The 20299-nt window shown below is 60.3% G+C and overlaps 3 protein-coding genes across 3 annotated transcripts; 1 reads left to right on the forward strand and 2 right to left on the reverse strand.

Annotated features, from left to right (window-relative positions):
- Nucleotides 1-3106: 3106 nt before the first annotated feature.
- RUVBL2 (RuvB like AAA ATPase 2) lies at nucleotides 3107-11369 on the forward strand. Its single transcript, XM_007942822.2, has 13 exons — nucleotides 3107-3157; nucleotides 3467-3608; nucleotides 5811-5940; nucleotides 6079-6145; nucleotides 7451-7557; nucleotides 7642-7735; nucleotides 8092-8215; nucleotides 8476-8570; nucleotides 8657-8775; nucleotides 10233-10352; nucleotides 10675-10804; nucleotides 11144-11258; nucleotides 11344-11369. Exons 2-13 carry the CDS (start codon nucleotides 3479-3481, stop codon nucleotides 11367-11369), a joined length of 1257 nt encoding a protein of 418 aa, XP_007941013.1. The 5' UTR covers nucleotides 3107-3157; nucleotides 3467-3478.
- A 219-nt stretch (nucleotides 11370-11588) lies between these two features.
- Nucleotides 11589-12469, reverse strand: LHB (luteinizing hormone subunit beta). Its single transcript, XM_007942823.1, has 3 exons — nucleotides 12455-12469; nucleotides 12014-12181; nucleotides 11589-11834 (listed from the first exon to the last, which is right to left on the reverse strand). Exons 1-3 carry the CDS (start codon nucleotides 12467-12469, stop codon nucleotides 11589-11591), a joined length of 429 nt encoding a protein of 142 aa, XP_007941014.1.
- A 6924-nt stretch (nucleotides 12470-19393) lies between these two features.
- On the reverse strand, nucleotides 19394-20032 carry NTF4 (neurotrophin 4). The gene has a single exon (XM_007942824.2). The coding sequence runs from the start codon at nucleotides 20024-20026 to the stop codon at nucleotides 19394-19396; it is 633 nt and encodes a 210-aa protein (XP_007941015.1). The 5' UTR covers nucleotides 20027-20032.
- Between the last annotated feature and the right edge of the window lie 267 nt (nucleotides 20033-20299).

A 20299-nucleotide genomic window follows, 5' to 3' on the forward strand; every position in this document is an offset into this window, starting at 1 on the left:
GTCCAGTGGGGGAGCGTCCTGAGTTCTGGGGTGGGGTCTGTTGGAGGGTGGGGAACCATGCCGGGCCCCCACCCTAGACCTCACTGCTGCTGGCTCAGCTACTGCGAAAAGGACGTGGGGGCGGCAGCCTCCTCTGACCTCCTCTAACTTCCTAAGGAGGTGAAGAATCACCGCCAGCAGCCCCCGGCTGATTGCTGGGACCAGACATGCCCCCACTCTCAGGCTTTTACCGGTTCTGACACCAGCCGTCCCTTCCACAGCATGCTCTACTTATCTGCTGGGTTCAATAATTCATTGCAGTGGCCACACAGAATTCACGGACAGTACTCACAGTTATGGGGTTTATTAGGGAATTAACAGGCTCAGGAACTCTCACCATAAAATTCTTCTGTTAGGACAGCCTCCCCTGAACCACGCCCTTGGGGACGCCGGGCCCTTGGCCTCTGTGCCTGTGACATGATTCTTGGATCAGGGCAGCCTCCCCTCAGCCATGCCCTCTGGCACACCTCTCTCTGGCCCCTGGCCTTGGCCTGGCCCCTGCCTTGCTCGGGCAAGTGTCACAGAGTCCTTAGCTCTGCCTCGAGCTGCACCCAGGTGCACCCTACTCTACCAGCAAGACTCCTGCTCAAAGCTTTCCTACTTTCTCCTCCACGGGCCCGCAGGCCTGCCGCTCTGGCTCGCGCGGGTCTCTCTGCCGACCTCTCAGCCATCATCTCAGCACAGGATCTCGAGTCCAAGGACGTGGTCCCCTCCCGGCTCTCCTCGCCTCGATGGCAGTGATATCCCCCCTTTCTGCCTCTGGGAGGGCTCATTTTAAGCTAACATGATGGTAACACTGACCAATCCTCACATTGGGCTTCCATACACCATTCCCTGGAGAAGGACGTCATGCTTGGTTAAGTGGAGGGTCAAGGAGAAAGGGGCAGGCCCTCGACGAGATGGACAGTGGACACAGTGGCTGCGGCGATGGGCTCAGGTGTGGCAGGGACTGTGAGGCTGGCACGGGGCGGGCAGTGGTTCGCTCTGCTGTGCACAGGGTCGCTGCAGGTCAGAGCTGACTCAGTGGCATCTGACACCCACAGCAACACCTTATTTGCACGGCCCCACCCCCACAGGGGCGCCGTGTACCTTATTTCCATCACTAACAAGCTGTCCAGTCCCCTCAGCGGGCCACAAGCCCCTGGCACTGGCATAGTCCCACCCAGTCACCTGGTGGCGCCACAGAAACCACAACCAGAAAAGCCTTTCCAAGTCATTCCCCGCGTGGCAGCTACCCTGCTGGGCTCCTAGATGCACAAGTGTCCTGCGTGGAAATGAACAAAGCGCACATCTGCCAGGGGCCCGCTTGTAGTCCCCCAGCTGAATGCCCTGCCGGCAGCACACTGGGGACCTGAGTTCGGGGGGGGGGGCGAAGTCTGGCCCCTTGTCCCCACACAGGACCCAGCAGAGCAGACATTCCATAACTAACCGTCAGATGTTTAAAAGCGCATCCTGGTGAAGCCTTCCGAGAGCGCCACGCTGTGCAGACCGCTGTCCCCACTCTCATGGGAGGTGACAGCTCAGGGCAGTCTTGGTGCTGGGCCACACGGATGTGGCGAGTGAACTGGGGGTCCAGGAGCGATACATTGGGCCGTGTGCGGCCAACGGGGCGTTCAGAAGGGGCGTGAGTCTATCATTCATTCCTCCTTCGGTCACTCGCCCAGTAGAGTCATTCATTCTGCACCTCCCAGGGCTTGCGGCTGAGCCCTGGAAGTCCGGCTCTGCCACTTATGAGCCACATGGCCGAGGGCTAGTTAGTTACCGTCTGTGCCTCAGTCTCCCTACCACCGCCACCAGCACCAGAAGGTGCTGAGAGAGTTCACCTCATGGGTGGTTGTGAGGTTTCCTAAAGTGATCTGTGTGAAGCGTTGTGTCTGCAGGTCAGGGACAGGCCCAGCTGGGGGGTGAGGGCTTGCCGCACACAGCTCAGCGCTAAGCACTCACCACCGAGACCAGGGGTCAGCCAGCTGTCTCAAATGGCCAGGTAGCAGGTCTCTGTTGCAGCTGCCGTACCATTCTGCTGGGGCCATCATTCAGTGCCGTGTGTTGGTTTCAGCTCAGGGCAAGCGCCCGTGACAGAGTGGAACGGCCCCGTGGGGTTTTCTTGGCTGTAATCGTGGCAGCAGATCCCCACTTTGTCCCGTGGAGCTACTCAGTGGGTTCAAACCCCTAACCCCTCAGTTAGCAGCCAAGCACCTCACTGTCCTGCCACCAGGACTTCTCTATAGCAGCCACAGACAGTGTTTAAGTGACTGAGTGGAGCTTTGACCCAGTGAAACATGGCTTCCAGCACCAGGGGCTGGCCACCGGGGCTGTCCTTTGCTAAACCCTGGTCCGGAGCAAGATGCCGGAATGCAGCCTTCACCTCTCACTGGCCTTGTGGTCTTGGGCGAGGGAGCTCGTGTACCCTCCCACCCATATCCCAGTGTCATGGGATTCAACAAGAGCCCTGGGCAGTTGTCATGGAACCCGGAGAACGCTTTCCAGGCTGACAGTGGCTCAAGCTTCCGTTTTGCAGAGTTGCGTCTGGAATGTAAAGAAAGCATTAGACCCTGGGACCACTGGGGAGGCCGTAAGCCAAACCCTTGTGCCCGCTGCCCTGCAGTTAATTTTTGATGGGAACATAGAGTGCCCTATGAGGTCTCAGGGATTCTCGCCCGGCTGGGATGCTATCCTATGAGCAGCTGCAATTTAGTGAGCACTTACAGAGTTCAAGAAGCTCTGGTGGTTCAGTGGTTTAAGCAACAGGCTGCTAACCAGCAGGTCAGTGGTTTGAACCCACCAGCCACTCCATGGGAGGAAGATGAGGCAGGCAGCTTCCGTGAAGACTGACAGCCTTGGAAACCAATGGTGCAGTTCCAGTCTGTCCTCTAGGGGCGCTGTGAGTTGGTAGGTGTGGTTACTGTGTTCACACTTCCTGCCAGGAACCCTGTGAGGTGGGGTTTTGTCCCCTCTCCCCAGTCTGACCAAGGACAAAACCAGGGTTCAGAGGGGAAGCCCCGTCCCTGGGGCTGCACTGTCCCCAGAGCTGGCCGTCACCGTGTCTCCTTGTCCCCACACAGGTGCTCACTCCCACATCCGGGGGCTGGGGCTGGACGATGCCTTGGAGCCACGGCAGGTAGTGCGAGGGGACGGTGTGCAGGCACCTCCCTGGGGCCTCAGGTGGCGGGTCCCAGGGCCTGGGGTGTGTGGGGACGGGGTAGGACCTTCCAGGCCTCTGGCCACAGTCCCTGGTGGAGTTACACTGCAGCTGAGTGACTGGGGTGGAGGAGGGAGAGGGTGTGCCAGTCTGCTGCCTGTGTCCCTGTTGTGACTTTTCCCCGAAGCCCCCGCCAACAGTACCACTTCCGCCTCACCTGCTGGGGCGCAGTGGAAAAGCGCTCCCCAGCCCAGTCGGACGTTGTCCCATTCCTTCCTGCTCCCGCAGGCCTCCCAGGGCATGGTGGGGCAGCTGGCGGCCCGGCGGGCAGCAGGTGTGGTGCTGGAGATGATCCGCGAAGGGAAGATCGCTGGGCGGGCGGTCCTCATCGCCGGCCAGCCTGGCACTGGGAAGACGGCCATCGCCATGGGTAAGAGGCCACTCAGGCAGGGCCCTTCCGGGTCTCTGTGAGATAACCGGTCTGGCGTGAGTCGGGAGGAGCCCTGGTGGCACAGCGCCCAAGGCATTTGACCACTAACCAGAAGGTTGGAGGTTCAAGCCCACCAGCTACTCCGGGGTGGGAAGACAGGGCAATCTATTCGGTAAAGATTTACCACCTCAGATAAGAAAAGACCAGGTTTGCTGGGCTGGTGGAGCCTGATGAAACCACTGAGACTATGGCCCCGGCTGCCCATCAGGTCTAGAATTAAACCCACTCCTGTGGCTTCCAGCCAAACAACAGACAGGCCTATGGGGGGTAAACATTTATATCAGGCAGATACACTCCTTGGAGAGATCATGGGAGAACAGAAGGGCAGTGTTTGCACGGGGAGACAGCTCGGGGGGCAGGAGTGCCGGGGAGGGAAGGACACAGGGAAGAGGTAACTACGGGGAAGATGTCTAATGGAAACCCCAGAACAGCAGTGGCTTAAACGTTCAAGGATCTGTGGGTGGTGGCCACGACATGGTCACTTCCAGCGTGCTGTGTGCTGTGATGGAGTTAGCACAGGATGGAGGCGGCTCCTGACCCCAGTGGGGAGGACGAGGCATGGTGGCAGTGGTCGGGAGGCTTCCCAGAGAAGTCTCCCTTCCCAAGACAGAGAGACTTGTGGGATGTTTGGGACTCTCCAGCAGACAGCAGCGGTCAAACCATCCGGGCCGTGGCTTTGGCACGCGCTCTGACTTCCTTATCTGTCCTTCCGCTCTTCCTCCATCATAACGCCTGGGTGAAGCTGCCCGTGAGCCAGGCCCCATGCTGGAGACCCTCCAAGTCTGGTGAACATCCCCACGTTGTGTGGAGTGACACCTACCCCACGCCATCCATCCAGCAGCTATTTGCTGACCTCTGGTGAGGGCCACTGTGGGGAAGAAGTCCCTTCAGAACCCCCTCACTGTCTGAGAAAGTGGCCTTGGAAGAGACCTTGCTGCCCACTGGTCAGAGAACTCTGGGGCAGCCCGTCTGTGATGACTGGGCTCCGAGCCAGGCAAAGCCTCAGGACGGCCGCGGGGCAGAGGAGGTCAGTGCTTGGCCTGACCATGGGAGACAGCCCAGTGTCCACAGCTGGCCCCGGGCCCAGCGCACACCAGGTCCGGGCCATGGGGGGGGCCGTGGTCAGGCACCACTGCCTGCCTCCTAGCACTGTCCTGGGCTAGGAACATGGGGTTCACCTGTTCTGTTCTTTTAGTTTACTTGTCTGGTTGTTGAAAATGGACAGAGCAGAAGAGAGGCCAATTTGCCCGTTTCTCCGGGGACGTGGGTCGCCTCCTGGGGTTGTGCGGCCGTTCTTACCCTCCTGTTCTGAGTCGCTCCTCCGTGCACTCACTTCCTCTAAGATTCCTTCTAACCTCCCGAGTTGGCACTGCCCATCTGACCCCATGTGGACAGATCTTAAAAGAGGACACTGCTCACAGCAGACTCTTTGCTTTTGAATTTTACTGTGATTTGGGTGAAAGTTAACAGAGCACATTCGTTTTCCATTCAGCAGTTCATACACGTTTTGTGTTACGACATTGACTGCAATTGCCCAGTGTAACTGCTCCCTTCCCACTTCCTCTTCGTGGTTACCTCTCCCCTGTGTCCTTCCCTCCATGCACTCCTGCCCCTCCAGCCGTCTCCCTGCCCTTCTATTCTCCCAGGATTGATCGCTCTGAGGACTGTATCTGCCTGATGTAGGTGTTCACTCATATAAGGCAGGCATTCTTTGCTTGTTGATTTGTGCTGTCATTATCCCCATTTTACATGGGGAAACTGAGGCTCAGTAGGGACAGATGAGATGCACCTGAAGTCACTCAGCCCCTCAGTGGGGTCAGATGAGCCTCACCTAAGGTCTTTCAGCCCTAAGCAGTGGGGCAGGGACGTGAACCTGGGAGTTGGGTCCCAGAGCCGTCACTCTTATCTGCTCCTTCTGCCCCTGACCTCTGCCCCCTGCCCATTACCTTCACCTTGAGGCTAAAGAGCTCTTCAAAGTTGGGGGACAGGCTTAGTGAGGCTATAGGGTGTGACGGGGCCGACCCCTGGCTGGGATGGGTCTCTCGCCCGGGCCTCCAGACACAGCCTCTTCTCCTTGCTGGGGAAGGTGTGGGGGACCCAGTGGCAGAGCTGCACCCCCCTCCTCAGACCTCTCATCCCCAGGCATGGCCCAGGCGCTGGGCCCCGACACGCCGTTCACGGCCATCGCGGGCAGCGAGATCTTCTCCCTGGAGATGAGCAAGACTGAGGCCCTGACGCAGGCCTTCCGGCGGTCCATCGGCGTCCGCATCAAGTGAGCTGGGCCCTGGGCCGGGGGCGCTGCCCCCTCCCTGCCCTGGCTGGCCTGTTCTTGGCCTGGGGGTCCAGGGGGGTTGGCGATTCCCGAGGGGCGCGGGCTTGGGCCCTCCCCTCACACCTGCTGTCTGGCCAGGGAGGAGACCGAGATCATCGAAGGGGAGGTGGTGGAGATCCAGATTGACCGGCCAGCCACAGGGACGGTGAGTCGGCGCCCCAGCCTGGCCACCTCCGGTCAGTGCCGAGGATGGAATCCCGGGGGGTGTTAGCGCCGCAGGCTGCACGCCAGCAGTCGGGGGTCAGGGGAGTCGACACCACGAGCAGTTACAAGGAGGCGGTGGAACGAGAAGGAGGAAAGCCTGGAGCTTTGTCACGGCCATGCCTCACAGCTAGGGTTGCCTGCGGGACTCACTGCCACACTGGTGAGGGCATTCGGCTGCTATCCAAAAGGTTGCTGGTTTGAACCCACCAGCTGCTCTGAGGGAGAAAGATGAAGCAGTCCAATTCTGTAAAGATGGACAGCATTGGAAATCCCCTGGGGCAGTTCTATTCTGTCCTCTGGGGGCGCTGGGAGTCAGAATTGACTCCCAGCAGCGGGTCTGGTTTTATTGTCACATGCAGGTTACTACTGAAATGCATTTCTGTCCAGTTTACCTGACAAATACGATTTTTTTAAATCTTTTTCTTTATATAGTTAAGGGTTTTATTATTCACCTTTGCGGTTTACTTGACAAATACGATTCTTTCTCTTTTTCTTTATATGGATAAAGGTTTTATTATTCATCTTTTTATGTAAAATCAAATGCAGAAATAAATAAAAGAAGTTTGCGGCCTGATAAATTATTACAAGCCAACTGCCCTTGTACCCTGGGTGGTGCAAGTTAACACACTCACCTGTTCACTGAGAGCCTTGATAGTTCAAGCCTACCCAGAGGCCCTGCGGGAGAAAGGCCTGGCCATCTACTGTGGAAAAAATGGCCTTTGAAAACCCCATGGAGCGCAGGTCTGCCCAGACACACGTGGGTTGCCATGAGTCGGAATCAACTCGCCAGCAGTTTTTTTTAAATACCCTCCTAACTACCAGAAGCAACCCTGGTGTTGTGATGATTAAGTGCTCGGTTGCTAACCAAAAGGTCGTTGACTCCAGCCCACTGCAGGAGAAAGAAGGCAGTCTTCTCCCGTAGAGACTTACAGCCTTCGAGGCCTCCAGGCAGTTCTGCTCTGTCCTAAGTGTCCCCGGGAGTCGGAATCGACTTAATGGTCCTGGGTTTGGGATTGACACGCAACCAGCTGCGGACGTTGACAGTGTGCGATTTGATGAATCTTGACGTACTGGCCACTCAGGGTCAAGATTGTGGACATCTCCATCACCCCCCGAAAGTCTCCTCGGCACGTGGCTGTCTGGAAGCTGTGTAGACAGGCCCGGACGGGGTGGCAGGTGTCCGGCATTGGCCGGGCTGGGGCTGGGCCCTCTCTGAGCCCCTCCCCTGGCTCTCACCCCCTCCCAGGGCTCCAAGGTGGGCAAGCTGACCCTCAAGACCACAGAGATGGAGACCATCTACGACCTGGGCACCAAGATGATTGAGTCCCTGACCAAGGACAAGGTCCAGGCTGGGTGAGCAGCGGGCCTGGGCCAGGCGGTGATGCCGGCGGGGGGCTGGGCCTTCCTCCCCTCACTCCCGCCTGCCCTGCCCCGCAGGGACGTGATCACCATCGACAAGGCCACAGGCAAGATTTCGAAGCTGGGCCGCTCCTTCACACGGGCTCGGGACTATGACGCCATGGGCTCCCAGGTACGCCCCGGGGTGGGCCCTGTGACCCTGGCTAACCCGACCTCCCCACCTCCATCACCCTGGGCCCCTAGGGGCGGGAGCCTCAGGTCGTCCAAGTTCGTGTCCCTGGTCTCCAAAGCCTTCCCTGCACCCCCAGATGGCTGGGAGCCTTCGGCCTGGCCCTTTGTTGCCGTTTCAGTTATCCCGGCAACTCTGGTCTTGATTACCTGGGGGTCGGGGGTGTCTGGGTGATTCCCCATCACGCTCCTGCCTCTCTCTGAACTCCTGGGAGCCCCATCCCCTGCACATGGGGCCCCTTAGGGGTTCCCCTTCGTGCTCTTCTCAGCCCGTGTCTCCACCCCACCCCCACCCTGCAGACGAAGTTCGTGCAGTGCCCGGACGGCGAGCTGCAGAAGCGCAAGGAGGTGGTTCACACCGTGTCCCTGCATGAGATCGACGTCATCAACTCCCGCACCCAGGGCTTCCTGGCGCTCTTCTCGGGTGAGCCCTGCCCGGCACCAGGCTGGCACTGCTCAGCCACCCCTGGCCCGTGCCCTGCCGCCCTCTGGTGGGGCCCGCCCATGCCCTCCTGCTATTCCCCTCCCTCGGTCCCTGTTCTGTGAGTTCGTCCCTCCCTCTGGCTGGCTGGCCCCTGCCGGGCGGTCCCTGCCACTTGTCCCTCCTGCCCTCCTGTTTCCCCTGAGTGGGGACACTTCAGATCCCCCAGCCCTCTTGCCACTGTGCCCCTCCACCTCCTGCAGGTGACACGGGGGAGATTAAGTCCGAAGTCCGCGAGCAGATCAACGCCAAGGTGGCGGAGTGGCGGGAGGAGGGCAAGGCAGACATCATCCCCGGGGTGAGCGGCTGGGGCTGGCTGCCGGCGTGGGGCTGGACCGAGGGGCTCCGGGGAGCGAGTCTGATGTGCGCCCACCGTGGCCACAGGTGCTGTTTATTGACGAGGTCCACATGCTGGACATTGAGAGCTTCTCCTTCCTCAACCGGGCGCTGGAGAGTGACATGGCTCCCATCCTCATCATGGCTACCAACCGCGGCATCACCCGGTGAGCTGACCGCGGCGCCCTCCAGGGCCCTGGGGAGGTGGGGTGCCTGGGAGCGGGTGTGGCCATGGGGTACGGTAGGGACAAATGGGACAGTGGTCGAGCACAGTTTTGGGCGGGGACAGGCTCAGCTGATGTAACAGATGCCCATGGCTGTAGTGGCTGAGGTGAGATGAGGTGAGATGGTTTTGAAACTGGACCCTGTGTCCCCACCCCCAACAGTGCTAGGTAGGCAGGTGGTCTTGGGCGGGCAGCCCCTGCCTTCTGTCCAGTTGGTGTGTGCCGCCCACAAGGGCGCGGTTCCCAGACTGCTCCAGGGCACCCTCGGAGGGTGCAGGGCTTTATGCTTCCGAGGGAGGCCCGCAGTGACATCTGCTGGACACTGGCAGTAATGGCAAGCCCCGCGTTGAGACCGCGGACTCCGTCCACAGCTGTGGGTGCTGCTCCCGGCCTGAGGTGCAGGGAGAGCTGCCCGAGACCCAGAGGCTCCGGGCTGTCTTCAGGTTGGGAACCTCTGGCCTAGGGTGTGAGTCCCCGCATCCACCCTTCAGTCCACGGGGAGAGGGAAGGAAGCAGAGGCCAAGCAGCCTCCTGCCGGGCTGTGGTCCTGAGGTCACACCCAGCGTGCCTGACCTGGGGTGGAGGCCATGTCAGCCCTGCGGCCGCTGCCCAGCCTGTGGCCTCTGGGAGTGGCTGTCACTGGGAGTGGGGGGTGGGGGGAGGTAGCCGGGTGGTTTGCCAGGGTCTCTGCTCTGCCCTTTTCTGGGATCAACTTTCAGTCCCTCAGAAGACGCTCAGGCAGTGGGTGTGGTCCGAGCTCCATTCCAGAGATGAGGAGCCCTGGTGGCGCAGTAGTTAACCACTCCACTGTGAACTTAGGAGGGCGACGGTCCAGACCCACCCCCTGCTCCCATAAAGGTTACAGCCTTGGGAAGCCTGGGGGCAGTTCTGCCCCGTCCTACAGGGTTGCTGTGAGTCAGGATCAACTCCGTGACAAAGAGCTTCATCTTACAGATCAGGACAGTGAGGCAGTGGTTCGCCCGAGGTCGTGTGTGTCTAGAAGGTGGCAGGGCTGGCACTGGATCTGTGAACGTTTGGGGCTTGAGCGAGAGACAGGCCGTGGCCGGGAGCATGTCGCAGGATGGCTGTGGCTGAGGGTGGGGGAGCTGCCATGGGGTGTCTCCTGGGAGGAGGCAGCACACGTTTCCTGGTCACCCACTCTGTGCCGGGCCGGGGTGGGACCTTGACGCGGTCACCTGGGACGTGGGTATCTCCGTAAAGGCAGCCCCACTCCACCCAACCTCGCTTGGGATTGACGCAGGTGGGTGACCCGAGCCGGGCACTGAAGGTTAAGTGGTGCCTGGCTTCTAGCCCAGCCAGTGGGTGGCAGTGGGCGGGTGAGGAGTGTTGGCGCTGCGGCCGGCAGGGCCCTGACAGCACCCCCCACCCCCCCACCCCAGCATCCGAGGCACCAGCTACCGGAGCCCGCACGGCATCCCCATCGACCTGCTTGACCGGCTGCTCATTGTCTCCACCTCCCCCTACAGCGAGAAGGACACCAAGCAGATCCTCCGGATCCGGTGCGGCCGGGGCTCAGCCGGGCGGGCCCCACCCCTTCACAAACGGGGGCCTGGGGTCTGGGGCGAAGGGGAGCGCGGCCCCAGGTCCATGAACCGGCCAGTGAAAGAGCCTCAGGCCCGGAGGCAGGGCTGCTGTGGGGCAGGATGGGGGGCCAGGAGCCGAGGGGCTGTGAGAAGGCCCAGCTGGGCGGCCGGCCTGCCTCACTCTTCTAGCCTTGACCCCCGGGGGTGGGAAGAACCAAGCCCCAACCAACCCCGGGGGTCCCTCAGCCCCAGGAGGAGCCAGTGGCTTTGGCTGATCCCACCCCCCGTCCGCCGCCAGGTGTGAGGAGGAAGACGTGGAGATGAGCGAGGACGCCTACACCGTGTTGACGCGCATCGGGCTGGAGACCTCCTTGCGCTACGCCATCCAGCTGATCACGGCCGCCAGCCTCGTGTGCCGGAAGCGCAAGGTCAGCCGCGGAGGGAGCTGGCGGGGCGGTGCGGGGCGGAATCAGTCCTAGAGGCTGCACCGTTGGACAGGGCCCTGTGCCCCTCTCTGACCGCCTGGCTTGGCACCGAGTGTCTGTCGTGGATGCATGTGGATGCGCTGAGGGCCAGCTTACAGGGGAAGCGGCAGGTGCACAGGTCGAGCCCAGAGCCAGGTGGTGGAAGAGATGGGTTTGGACCCAGAGAGCCCTGCCCTCACCCACCACCCTCTGCGGCCAGGACAGAGTGGGGGCGGAAGCGGGGCTCTCTGTGGTGGGCCTCCCATGGCAGGGGTCCCCCTGAGGCCTCGCCGTCCCCGCCAGGGCACGGAGGTGCAGGTGGATGACATCAAGCGGGTGTACTCGCTGTTCCTGGACGAGTCGCGCTCCACGCAGTACATGAAGGAGTACCAGGATGCCTTCCTCTTCAATGAGCTGAGTTGAGTGCCCTACCTGCCGATGGGGGAGGCAGGGCCTGGCCCCAGCCTCCACCATGGCTCTGACAAACCCCCTTTTCCCCACAGAAGGTGAGACCATGGACACCTCCTGAATGGACGCCCTCTTCCTCCACCCTGCTTTTCCCCCGAGTTCTACACTGTGACTTTGTATAAAATGGTTCTGAAACTGGACCCTGTGTGCATACAGTACCGCCCAAGCCCACAGAAAGACACCCACCGAGCGCGGGTTCGGGAAGGCTTTATTAGGAGGGGAGAGGAGAAGGAGCTGCCGCTCTGGGAGTGGGCGAGGGTGCGGGGGGCTGGAGGGCTCCTCAGAGGAAGAGGAGGCCTGGGTGGTAGGGGCGGTCACAGGCCACAGGCTGGGCCCTGGGGCCCCCACAGTCAGAGCTGCTGAGGCGGCAGGGCCCACACCAGCAGCTAAGCGCTACAGGGAAGGTGACCACGGGGTCCACGCCAGGTGGGCAGCCAGGCAGCTGGATGGAGGCAAGGCGCAGCTCGCGGTAGGTACACACAGGCTGAGGCACAGGCGGCAGCGCCGACGTGGGCAGCACACGGACCTGGGGGCCATGGGTGGGGCCAGGCTGCACACGGTCTGCTGGGGCCGGCTCCACCCCTGCCCTCCGCACCGCCCACCGGTGACCCCACCTTCCGGTGTCCAGGAAGCCCTCGCGCCCTCCCTCCCCACACCAGCACTGGTCCCACGGCTCCGGACCTTGGGCACTGTGTGCCCACTCACCATGCTGGGACAGTAGCCTGCACAGATCCTGGTGGTGAACGTGATGCAGACCGGGCAGGCCTCGTTCTCGGCGGCCAGCGTGGCGTTGACGGGCCGGCACAGTGGCCGCAGCGGCCCCTTGGTTGCCCACACCCCGCCCAAGGCCAGCAGCAGCCACAGCAGTAGCCCCTGGGGCGGGATGGCACTTCAGGCCCAGAGGAGAGCCGACCAGCCCTCCCGCCCGCCCTGCGTCCCACTCCTTCAGGCCTGCCCCTCCCACTCAACCCCCAGCCCCAACTTCCACCCGCAGCCCAATGCCCTTGCAGGGGACCCTGGGGAGCCCACGTCTCAGGCGCCCGCTCTCGGGCCCTGCCCAAGCCCTTCCCTCCTGGCCAAGCCGGCTGCTCCCTGCTCGGAAGAGGCCCCGTTCCTCGTTCCTCCTGGGGCGTCAGGCGCTCTCACCTGGAGCGTCTCCATCCTCAGTGCCTTCCCTGCCTCCTCTAACTGGCCTTATACCTGTGGGCTGCGGGGGCGGCAAGGCCACTGGGCCACGGGGGCACGGTGGCGTAACCAGGACACTAATCCCTCTGGGGGCGAGGCAGGCAAGGTCGAGAAATGCCCAGCCCCGACTGAGAAAGCCACCCGCAGTGAGGGACGTCACAGGCTTCGGGTGCCAGACAGGTCCGTGGGCACGTAGAAAGTGGGGTGGAGGAAGCGCTCAGTTGGGCGGGCCCCTTTCAGGGGACCCCACCTCTTAGCCCATCTCTGGAACCAGCCCCTCCGACCCAGAAAGGATGATCAATTGAGACTTCAACCGTGTTCCAGCCAACAAAGCCGGAAAGGGGTCCAACATGACAAACCATCCCTGCTTTCTGCCCCATCCAAGTGTCTTCCTATTACTTCTCCCAGAGGTGAGGCCGCCTCCACTCAGAGCCCCCCAATAATGGACTTAGCTAGAGCCCGTTTACCCCATGCCCAACCCCGGTCAGCAAGATGTCTGAATCGTCCCCCAGGCTGGAGCTCAGTTTAGGATCTTCAACTCGATCTTTCATTAATAAAAGTCCATAACCCCCCCACAGGCAGGGGGCGTGGCCACTCGCTGGGCCCCACCCCCAATGCATCTTTCGGGGGCTCAGTTCAGGCCCGCGGGTGAGTCCTGCACCGCCCACACCGCCAAAAGAACCAATGGCGTGTCCCAAGATCGGCCCCGCCTCCGCATGGTAGGCGGGGCTCACCGCTCGGCCCCGCCCCATGCTCGGGGGCGTGTCCTGAGCCTGGCCCGCGGATGGCTCACACAAGCGCGGGCCTTCGGCTCCCATAGCGCGAGCTCTCGGTGCAGTAGGCTTGTGGCACCGTGCGGATGGCCGGCACCGGCTTCCAGTGGAGACCGCCCCAGGGCGCCTCCAGCAGGCAGAAACGGTCGAGCCCGCGGAGTGGGTGTAGCGGGGGGCTGTAGGACTCCTGCTTCAGGGACTGCTCCCCGCGGTGCGGCACGGCCGGCGGCACGAGGCGCGCGCGGGGCACGCGGACCCGCGGTGGCTGGCCCAGCCGAGAGGAGCGCGGATAGGGCGGCCGCTGTGGGCAGTGGCCCCAGGCCTGGGGCGTCTCCTCGAAGCTCCAGTAGGTCAGCGAGTCCTTACGGGGGTATCCCAGCAACTCCTTCCTGGGGGTGGGGAGACGAGGCAGGGAGGCTGGAGACCCAAACTCCTGCGTTTCGAGGCGAGGATACATTTTTGGGTGCAGAATTGGTCTGGGACCCCCATGGGGCCGAGGACTCTTAGTCTGGATTCCTGGGTCCTCGAGGTATTAGGGGCTTCTGCATCAGTAGGAAGAAGATCCTAAAGGGGGCCCCACCCTGGAGCCTCAGGGCTTGCCCCCAGATCCAGGCCCCCGCAAGGTGTCTCTGCCCCCCGTGTAGGTTCCTGAGGGCTGGCACTACAGGCACGTGGGCGCTGAAGGAGGTAGGGGCTGGGGTCTGAACTTCGGATTCCTGCGCGTGCACGAGCGGAAGGCTGAGACTGCGGTGTAAGAGAAGGGGAACCGACCCCAGGGGCATCCCACTGGTCTCTCCGTGGGCTTTGCAGGGGTGCAGCGGGCCGGGGACCCGGGCTCACTTCGGGTAGGTGCGGAAGTCCCGGGCCGTAATGGTCAGGTAGAGCTGATGGCGGTTCAGGATGCCCTGGTCGGATACGGTGAAAGGCTGGCCAGCCAGCTCGTCGTTCCTGGTCCAGGGGACGAGCGCCTGCGAATTAGATCGGGGGAAGGGGGATGAACGCGAAGGAGGTTTCGGACCTCGTTCCGAACCCCGAGTCCCGCTCCCAGACTCAGAGTTGTCCTGCCTAATCCCAAGCCGGGGTACTTTAGCTTCGCTCCCCAAATCAGAACACTTGCTAGCCTCTCCCCTCAAATCCAAACACTTCCTGCTCCACCCAGGAACTCCAAGCCAAGGCCCCAACCTCCAAAAACAAAACACACAAACTAAAAACCTTCCTGCCTCCGCCCCCTGACTCAAACCTTCCTGGGGCCGTTACCGGAGTTCATCTGCTTGTTGGCCCTTCTCATTCAGGGAAGCCTCAGCCAGCCTCCTTCTCAAGGAGTTCCCGGGGCCGTCTCAGAATATTCTAGTCCAGACACCGGGTGCAGAGCGCCACCTAGCCCCGTCCCCACGGACAGACCGCCGCCTAGCTCTGTCCTCAGCTCCGGGCCCCATGTTCCAGTTCCCCAGCCTCAGAGCGTGGATTTCAGGTCTCCTTCCTTAGAAGGGGAGCTCTGGTGGCGCAGTGCCTGAAGCATTTGACTGCTAACCAGAAGGCTGGCGGTTCAAACCCACCAGCCACTCCGTGCAAAGAAGATGGGGCAGTCTGCATCCCCGAGGATTGGATACCCAAAGGGGAAACTGATGGCAGTGAGTTTGGTTTGAGTTTCCTTAGAAGGGTTTCTGGTGGCATGTGGGTAAGGTATTTGGTTGTTAACCAAAAGGTCAGTGGTTCAAAACCACCAGCTGCTCCGCGGGAGGAGCATGAGGCAATCTTAAAAAAAAAAAAAAAAGCTACTTAGAAATCCAACGGGGGTCAGTGATTCAGAATCGACTGGATGGCAGTGGGGTTGGTAAGCACTGGGGTGCTAACCTTCCAGTTAACGGTCAGAGGTTCGAACCCACCGGCTTCTGGGGAGAAAAGATCTGACGATCTCTCCCCATTAAGATTTCAGCCTAAGCTTGGCCCTTTCTCCAGGACTCATTTATGAATTCTGGAAGCTGGACTAGAACGTGCAAAGGTGCCCTTCCTGGGGGGTCAGACTGCAGAACACTGTCAGACTGTAGGTTATGGGTGGAGTCTGGAAAGATGGTGTGGTCCAGCTTCTGCCATCCAATGGGTGAGGGGTGTCTAACTTCGTGAGGACCAATGACCTGTCAGTCCTTCTTCACATCTGAAAACGTGTCTGACCCTTCTGACTCCTGGTTAAATAGTTTTAATTACTATTTAATCGTTTTAATTTACTACTGATTAAATAGATTGGCCCTGGACATTCTTATACACCACATAAGAAAGAATATGGGAAGCTCAAAAAAATAAAAAAAGATTCCAGCCTAGGAAAGCCTATAGGGGTCTGCCCTACACGGTCGCTGTAAGTCAGAACGGACAGCAAAAGATAAAGCTTCTCTCCTCCTTCTGAACCCGCCCTTAAAAACCAAGCCTCTCCCGCAGCCTCTATAATCGACCTGTGACGCGTTAACCACGCCCCCAGCCTAAAAAATTATTCTGGCCCCGCCCCGGATCTCCTAGCCACGCCTCCAGGCTCAGAAGCCCTGGGATCCAGCCTCAAAAGCTCCAAGGTCCGCCCCCCAGCGGCCAGGGCCACCCCAGCTCTGCGACCTGGGAAGGGCCGCTGCGATGATGGTCCGCCAGCTCCGGGGGCTGGGGCACAACGTCAAGAGTGGTGCACGAGTCCAGGCCGGGCCAGCCGGTGTACTGAGACTTCATCTCGCTGAGACGGCGCTTTGTGATCAGAGGGAGGCGCCAGGCTTGGTGTTTGAGCTGCGGGAAGGCGACACCGGGACGCAACGTGAGGGCGCACGGGGACTCAAGTGCCGTCTCCTGCAGCGGTGTAGCGAGGAGAGGCCGAGGGGAGCACCCGCCCCTGGGCGCAAGTCCAAGGGGTCGCCAGACGAGACGCCACAAATAGGAAAGGTTCCTGACTAAGGCACCGGGACAAGAGGGGGGAAGACATTTCTGTTGACGTGTCACCTCTATCAATGTCTATTCATCTTGCAAATTGGGGGAAGGGCACAATTTAGAGGTTGCGCCTGGGCGCTGTAATGGAGGGGCCGTAATTTAGAGATTGCCCCTGGGCGCTGTAATGGAGGGGGCGCAATTTAGAGATTGCCCCTGGGCGCTGTAATCGAGGGGGCGCAGTTTAGAGATTGCCCCTGGGCGCTCCTTACCCTCCACATGCCCCAGGTCTTCAGAATTTTACCTTTTCCCCTAAATCCTTGATCCCCATAGTCCGCGTGGGGTCCGCGGGCTCTGGGGCCTTGGGCTGCGCGCAGGGACCGCCGTGAGTCTTGGGCTGGAAAGCCGAGCCGGAGGTGGTCTCCCACCTGCTGAGGACCTCATCGAAAGCCCAGATGTGCGGACCCTGCTTTACGGCCGGGGGTAGGGGCTCCGCGACCGTGGACTGGAAACGTCAGCGACCGGTGCATCACCGAAAAAGACCCAGGAGGCTTTTCTTCAACTTTCAAGTGCATCCAAGTTCCCTCCTCCCTCAAACCGGAACCCAGCAGCCCACGCCCCTTTCCTCGCGGCACCCAGTCTCTGTTTCAGACACAAGCGTCCTGCCCGCAGCCCCCCAGCCCCAGGAGCCAGGGTCCTGTCACCTGCACAGTGGGCGGGGGAAAGGACACCACTGGGATAACGTGGTGGCCGACCCCGGTGCTGGTGAGAGGCCATTCGGGCCAGGATCCAGGCACCTCGGTCCAAGAGATAGGAGGCCATGGCCGGCCGTAGCGCAGAGCCAGGGTCCTACCCGCCATGCCCCCACCCCCAGCAGCCGCAGTTTTGTTGTTCCTGTTGCCCCAGGCGACAGAACCCGCCTACCCGACAACCAGCCAATGGAGAGCCTGCAGACCTGTGGGTATACAGCGTGAGAAAGAGACACTGGGACATAGACTGGGAGGCTGGCAGACGGAGAGAAAATTTCGGAGAGAAAATTGTGGGGAAACCTAGAGAGAGTGGGAGAGAAACCCAGGGGTAGGAATGGAGGGGACAGAGTCCAGCGAGTGTTTCAGGGACCCAGAGTGAGGGGGACAGGGACCCAGACAGGGGAGAATACAGACCCAGAGAGAGAGGGACAGAGACTCAGAAAGGAAGGGGAACAGAGAGAACGGTGCAGAGACCAAAAAGGGGGGACAGAGATCAGAGGGGAACAGAGACTCGTGGGGGGGGGGACAGAGACCCAGATAGATGGAGAGACCCAAAGAGAGAGGGGGACAGGGAATCAGAGGAGGGGACAGATAACAAGAGGACAGAGACCTGGGGGTGGGGTCAGAGATCTGGAAAGAGAAGGTGAGGAACCCAAAAGGTCAGGGGGACAGAGTCCACCCAGAGCATGAGGCAGTCCAAGAACACACCCCCCCTCCTCCAGACACAACTCTCGGTCATAGGCAGGGTCCTAGCACCCTCCCAGGTCGTCTCCTCCCTGTACCAGGCCTGCCCACTCTGGGGGTAACGGTTTCCAGACTCCCCAGACCCCTTGCTGGCTCATCCCCCCCACATCCGTCCTGCAGTTAGCATGGCACACCCCGCTTACTTCTCATTGGGTTGGAAATTTCCACCTGGGTATGGGGGTAGGTGACAAGGGAGAGACCCACAGAGAAATACTTGGGGGTGGGGTGGGGAGAGGGAGCCCCAGAGAGTGGTGCTGAGTAAGAAGGAAACAGAGGAACGAGGGAGAAACAGAGAGTGACTGACTCAGGGACGAGAGACACAACACAGGAAGTGAGACAGAGGCAGAGATCTCGGAGGGCGGAAGAAACAGGCAGCCAGACCCTTCGCAACCTTGCCCCTAACCCTTCCCAGGGATCCAGTTTGTGTCCTTGGGGAAGGCAGACAGCTCTGAACAATGTGTCTGTGTGCGCAGGCACAAGAATGTCCCTGGGTGGTGCAACCAGTTTACGACCAACAACTAATCCGAAGATCAACAGTTCAAACCCAGCCAGGCCTTGAGAGCAAGAACTAATGATCTTCCCAAAAGATTACAGCCAAGTCCCGGTGCAGTTCTATTCCGTAATTCTGTGAGTTACGACGTCTTGGAATCAACTCTATGGAAAGGTTTTGTGTTAAATTGTGTGTGTGTTGGCAACAGGGGTAAAGTCACACAGCTGTCATACATGCAGGGGTGTCCCAGGGTATGGGTCTGCCCTTGGCTTCCTCCTTCCTTACCTCTTCCCTTTAAAGACCTTTTGGTCAAGTCCTCTGCCTCCCTGAGCCCTAGGAGGTCATCCCATCAGCCCACTCTTCAGATAGAGAAACTGAGGCTACCTTCCGCCGCCTCGCTCAGGGCCCCGCTGTACCACCGTTCAGGCTCCTGGGGGCCATTCCCTGGATCGATTTTCCTGGCCCTACCTGAAACCTGTCAGTGTTCCTGTGACCCCTGATCCTAGCCAGGGGCAGCCCAATGGGTCAGAACCTGATGTCCTGCTCAAGCAGGGCAAATTTCAAGTCTGTTTCCCTCTCAGTGTGGGGTAAGGGTTGAGGTGGGGATGGGACAGGTAGAAACTTGACTCCCTGCCCAGGGCTGAGCTCGCCAGCATCCTGACCTCCTATCATCCGACTTTACTTGTATTCCGCCTGTGATGAGAGGCTCACTACTTTTCAAGCCAGTCTCAACACTCTAAGCCAATATTTGCCCCCCAAAACCCAGCAAGATTTCCCATTCGAGCTGCAGTTTTTGGATTCTTCAAGGCCTTTCCGTGCGCTCACGGTCTCAAGGTCTTCCGGCTGGTTCTAGGCTCTCCCACTCATTTATTGACATATCCCCCTTCTTATCCCTCACTCCACCGGGGGACAGGTGGGGTCCTCTGAAAATAAGGGCTCAACAGCTTAGAAGCCGAGAACCTCCAAGGCTCGAATCCACAAGTAATCTGATGAGTCAAGTATGACTGGTAAACAGTAAGCACTCAGTAAATATTGGCCATCATCATCATCTAACGTTTCTCCAGCAAACTCCTATTCATCTCTCAAAACCCCACTTGGTTTCACCACCTGTCCTCCACAAATTGAGCTCTTGAAATCAGAGGGCTGGGGTTTGGCATCCATTTGACAAGTCTGCAAATTGAGGCCTTCCCAAGGTCCCTCAGCATCCGGGTCTCTTTCCTGGCCTGTCCAGTTCCAGGGCAAAGACTCAGGTCCGGCCAGTACGGCTGAGGAGGGTGCAGACACAAGCGGTATCGATTCGAATCCATCGCCAGCCCACGCGGCCCTGGGCGTCCGCAGTCAATGCCCGAACATAAGACTGCTTGGCCTTGCACTCAGACACCCAGTGTCGCCGGTCCACACCCCGGCAACCCCCGCTACCCCCACCGGGGCTGTCTTCCCCAGAACTGTCGGCCTTGCATCTGGTCTCAAAGAAGTACTGGCGGAGAGGGCTGCCACCGGCCGCTGGTACCTCGCCCAGCACCTCCACCTCGCGCCCACGCAGGTCCACGGCCGTCCGCCGGTCTGTCACCCAGCCGCTGACTGCATCACAGACGGCCAGCTCGCCCCGGCGACTGGCTGGTGCTGTCTCGCTCACCCCACGGCGGCTGCGGTTGGCTGGGATGCCCGCAGGCTCTCCGAAGGCCCCAGCCTCCAACAGGAAGAGCAGAGGGGGTCCTGAGGGGACACCCCGGGACAGGACTACTCGGGGGGACAGGAGGTCCCACTCAGGGGCCAGAAATGGGGGCAGTGGTACGGGTGGGGGGTGGGGCTCTGACAGGAGACTGGGGAGGAGGAAGAGGAGAAGAACGGGGAGGGGGGCTGACGGGTGGGGGGGCATCTTGCTGAGCACCTGAGGGGAGAGAGGAGGGCCGGGGTTAGGGAAGACAGCAAAACCTGGGAACCAGGGGGCCAGGTCAGAACCGTGGGGCGGCCTTTGCAGAACTTTCGTGAACCCCCTATTCTGGGACTTGGGTAATGCCCAACTCCTAGTTTACTAATAAATATTCTATTACTATTACTAATGAAAGGGGTTCTGGTGGCTGTGGTTAAAGGACTGAGCTGCTAATGAAAAGGTGAGTGGTTCCAACGCACCAGCCGCTCTGCAGGAGAA

Source organism: Orycteropus afer, unplaced genomic scaffold (genome assembly GCF_000298275.1).
Source record: "Orycteropus afer afer isolate SDZICR_OR568_19922 unplaced genomic scaffold, OryAfe1.0 scaffold00099, whole genome shotgun sequence".
Taxonomy (NCBI): domain Eukaryota; kingdom Metazoa; phylum Chordata; class Mammalia; order Tubulidentata; family Orycteropodidae; genus Orycteropus; species Orycteropus afer.

What these genes read in the sequence shown, in the direction of transcription:
- RUVBL2 (XM_007942822.2), top strand. Translation starts at nt 3,479, where the DNA reads ATGGTGGGGCAGCTGGCGGCCCGGCGGGCAGCAGGTGTGGTGCTGGAG. An exon ending in ATGACGCCATGGGCTCCCAG is followed by an intron (nt 7,736 to 8,091) that starts GTACGCCCCGGG and finishes CCCACCCTGCAG; the next exon opens with ACGAAGTTCGTGCAGTGCCC. An exon ending in CTTCCTCTTCAATGAGCTGA is followed by an intron (nt 11,259 to 11,343) that starts GTTGAGTGCCCT and finishes TTTTCCCCACAG; the next exon opens with AAGGTGAGACCATGGACACC.
- LHB (XM_007942823.1), bottom strand. An exon ending in CAGGCTACTGTCCCAGCATG is followed by an intron (nt 11,835 to 12,013) that starts GTGAGTGGGCAC and finishes CATGGCCCCCAG; the next exon opens with GTCCGTGTGCTGCCCACGTC.
- NTF4 (XM_007942824.2), bottom strand. Translation starts at nt 20,026, where the DNA reads ATGCCCCCCCACCCGTCAGCCCCCCTCCCCGTTCTTCTCCTCTTCCTC.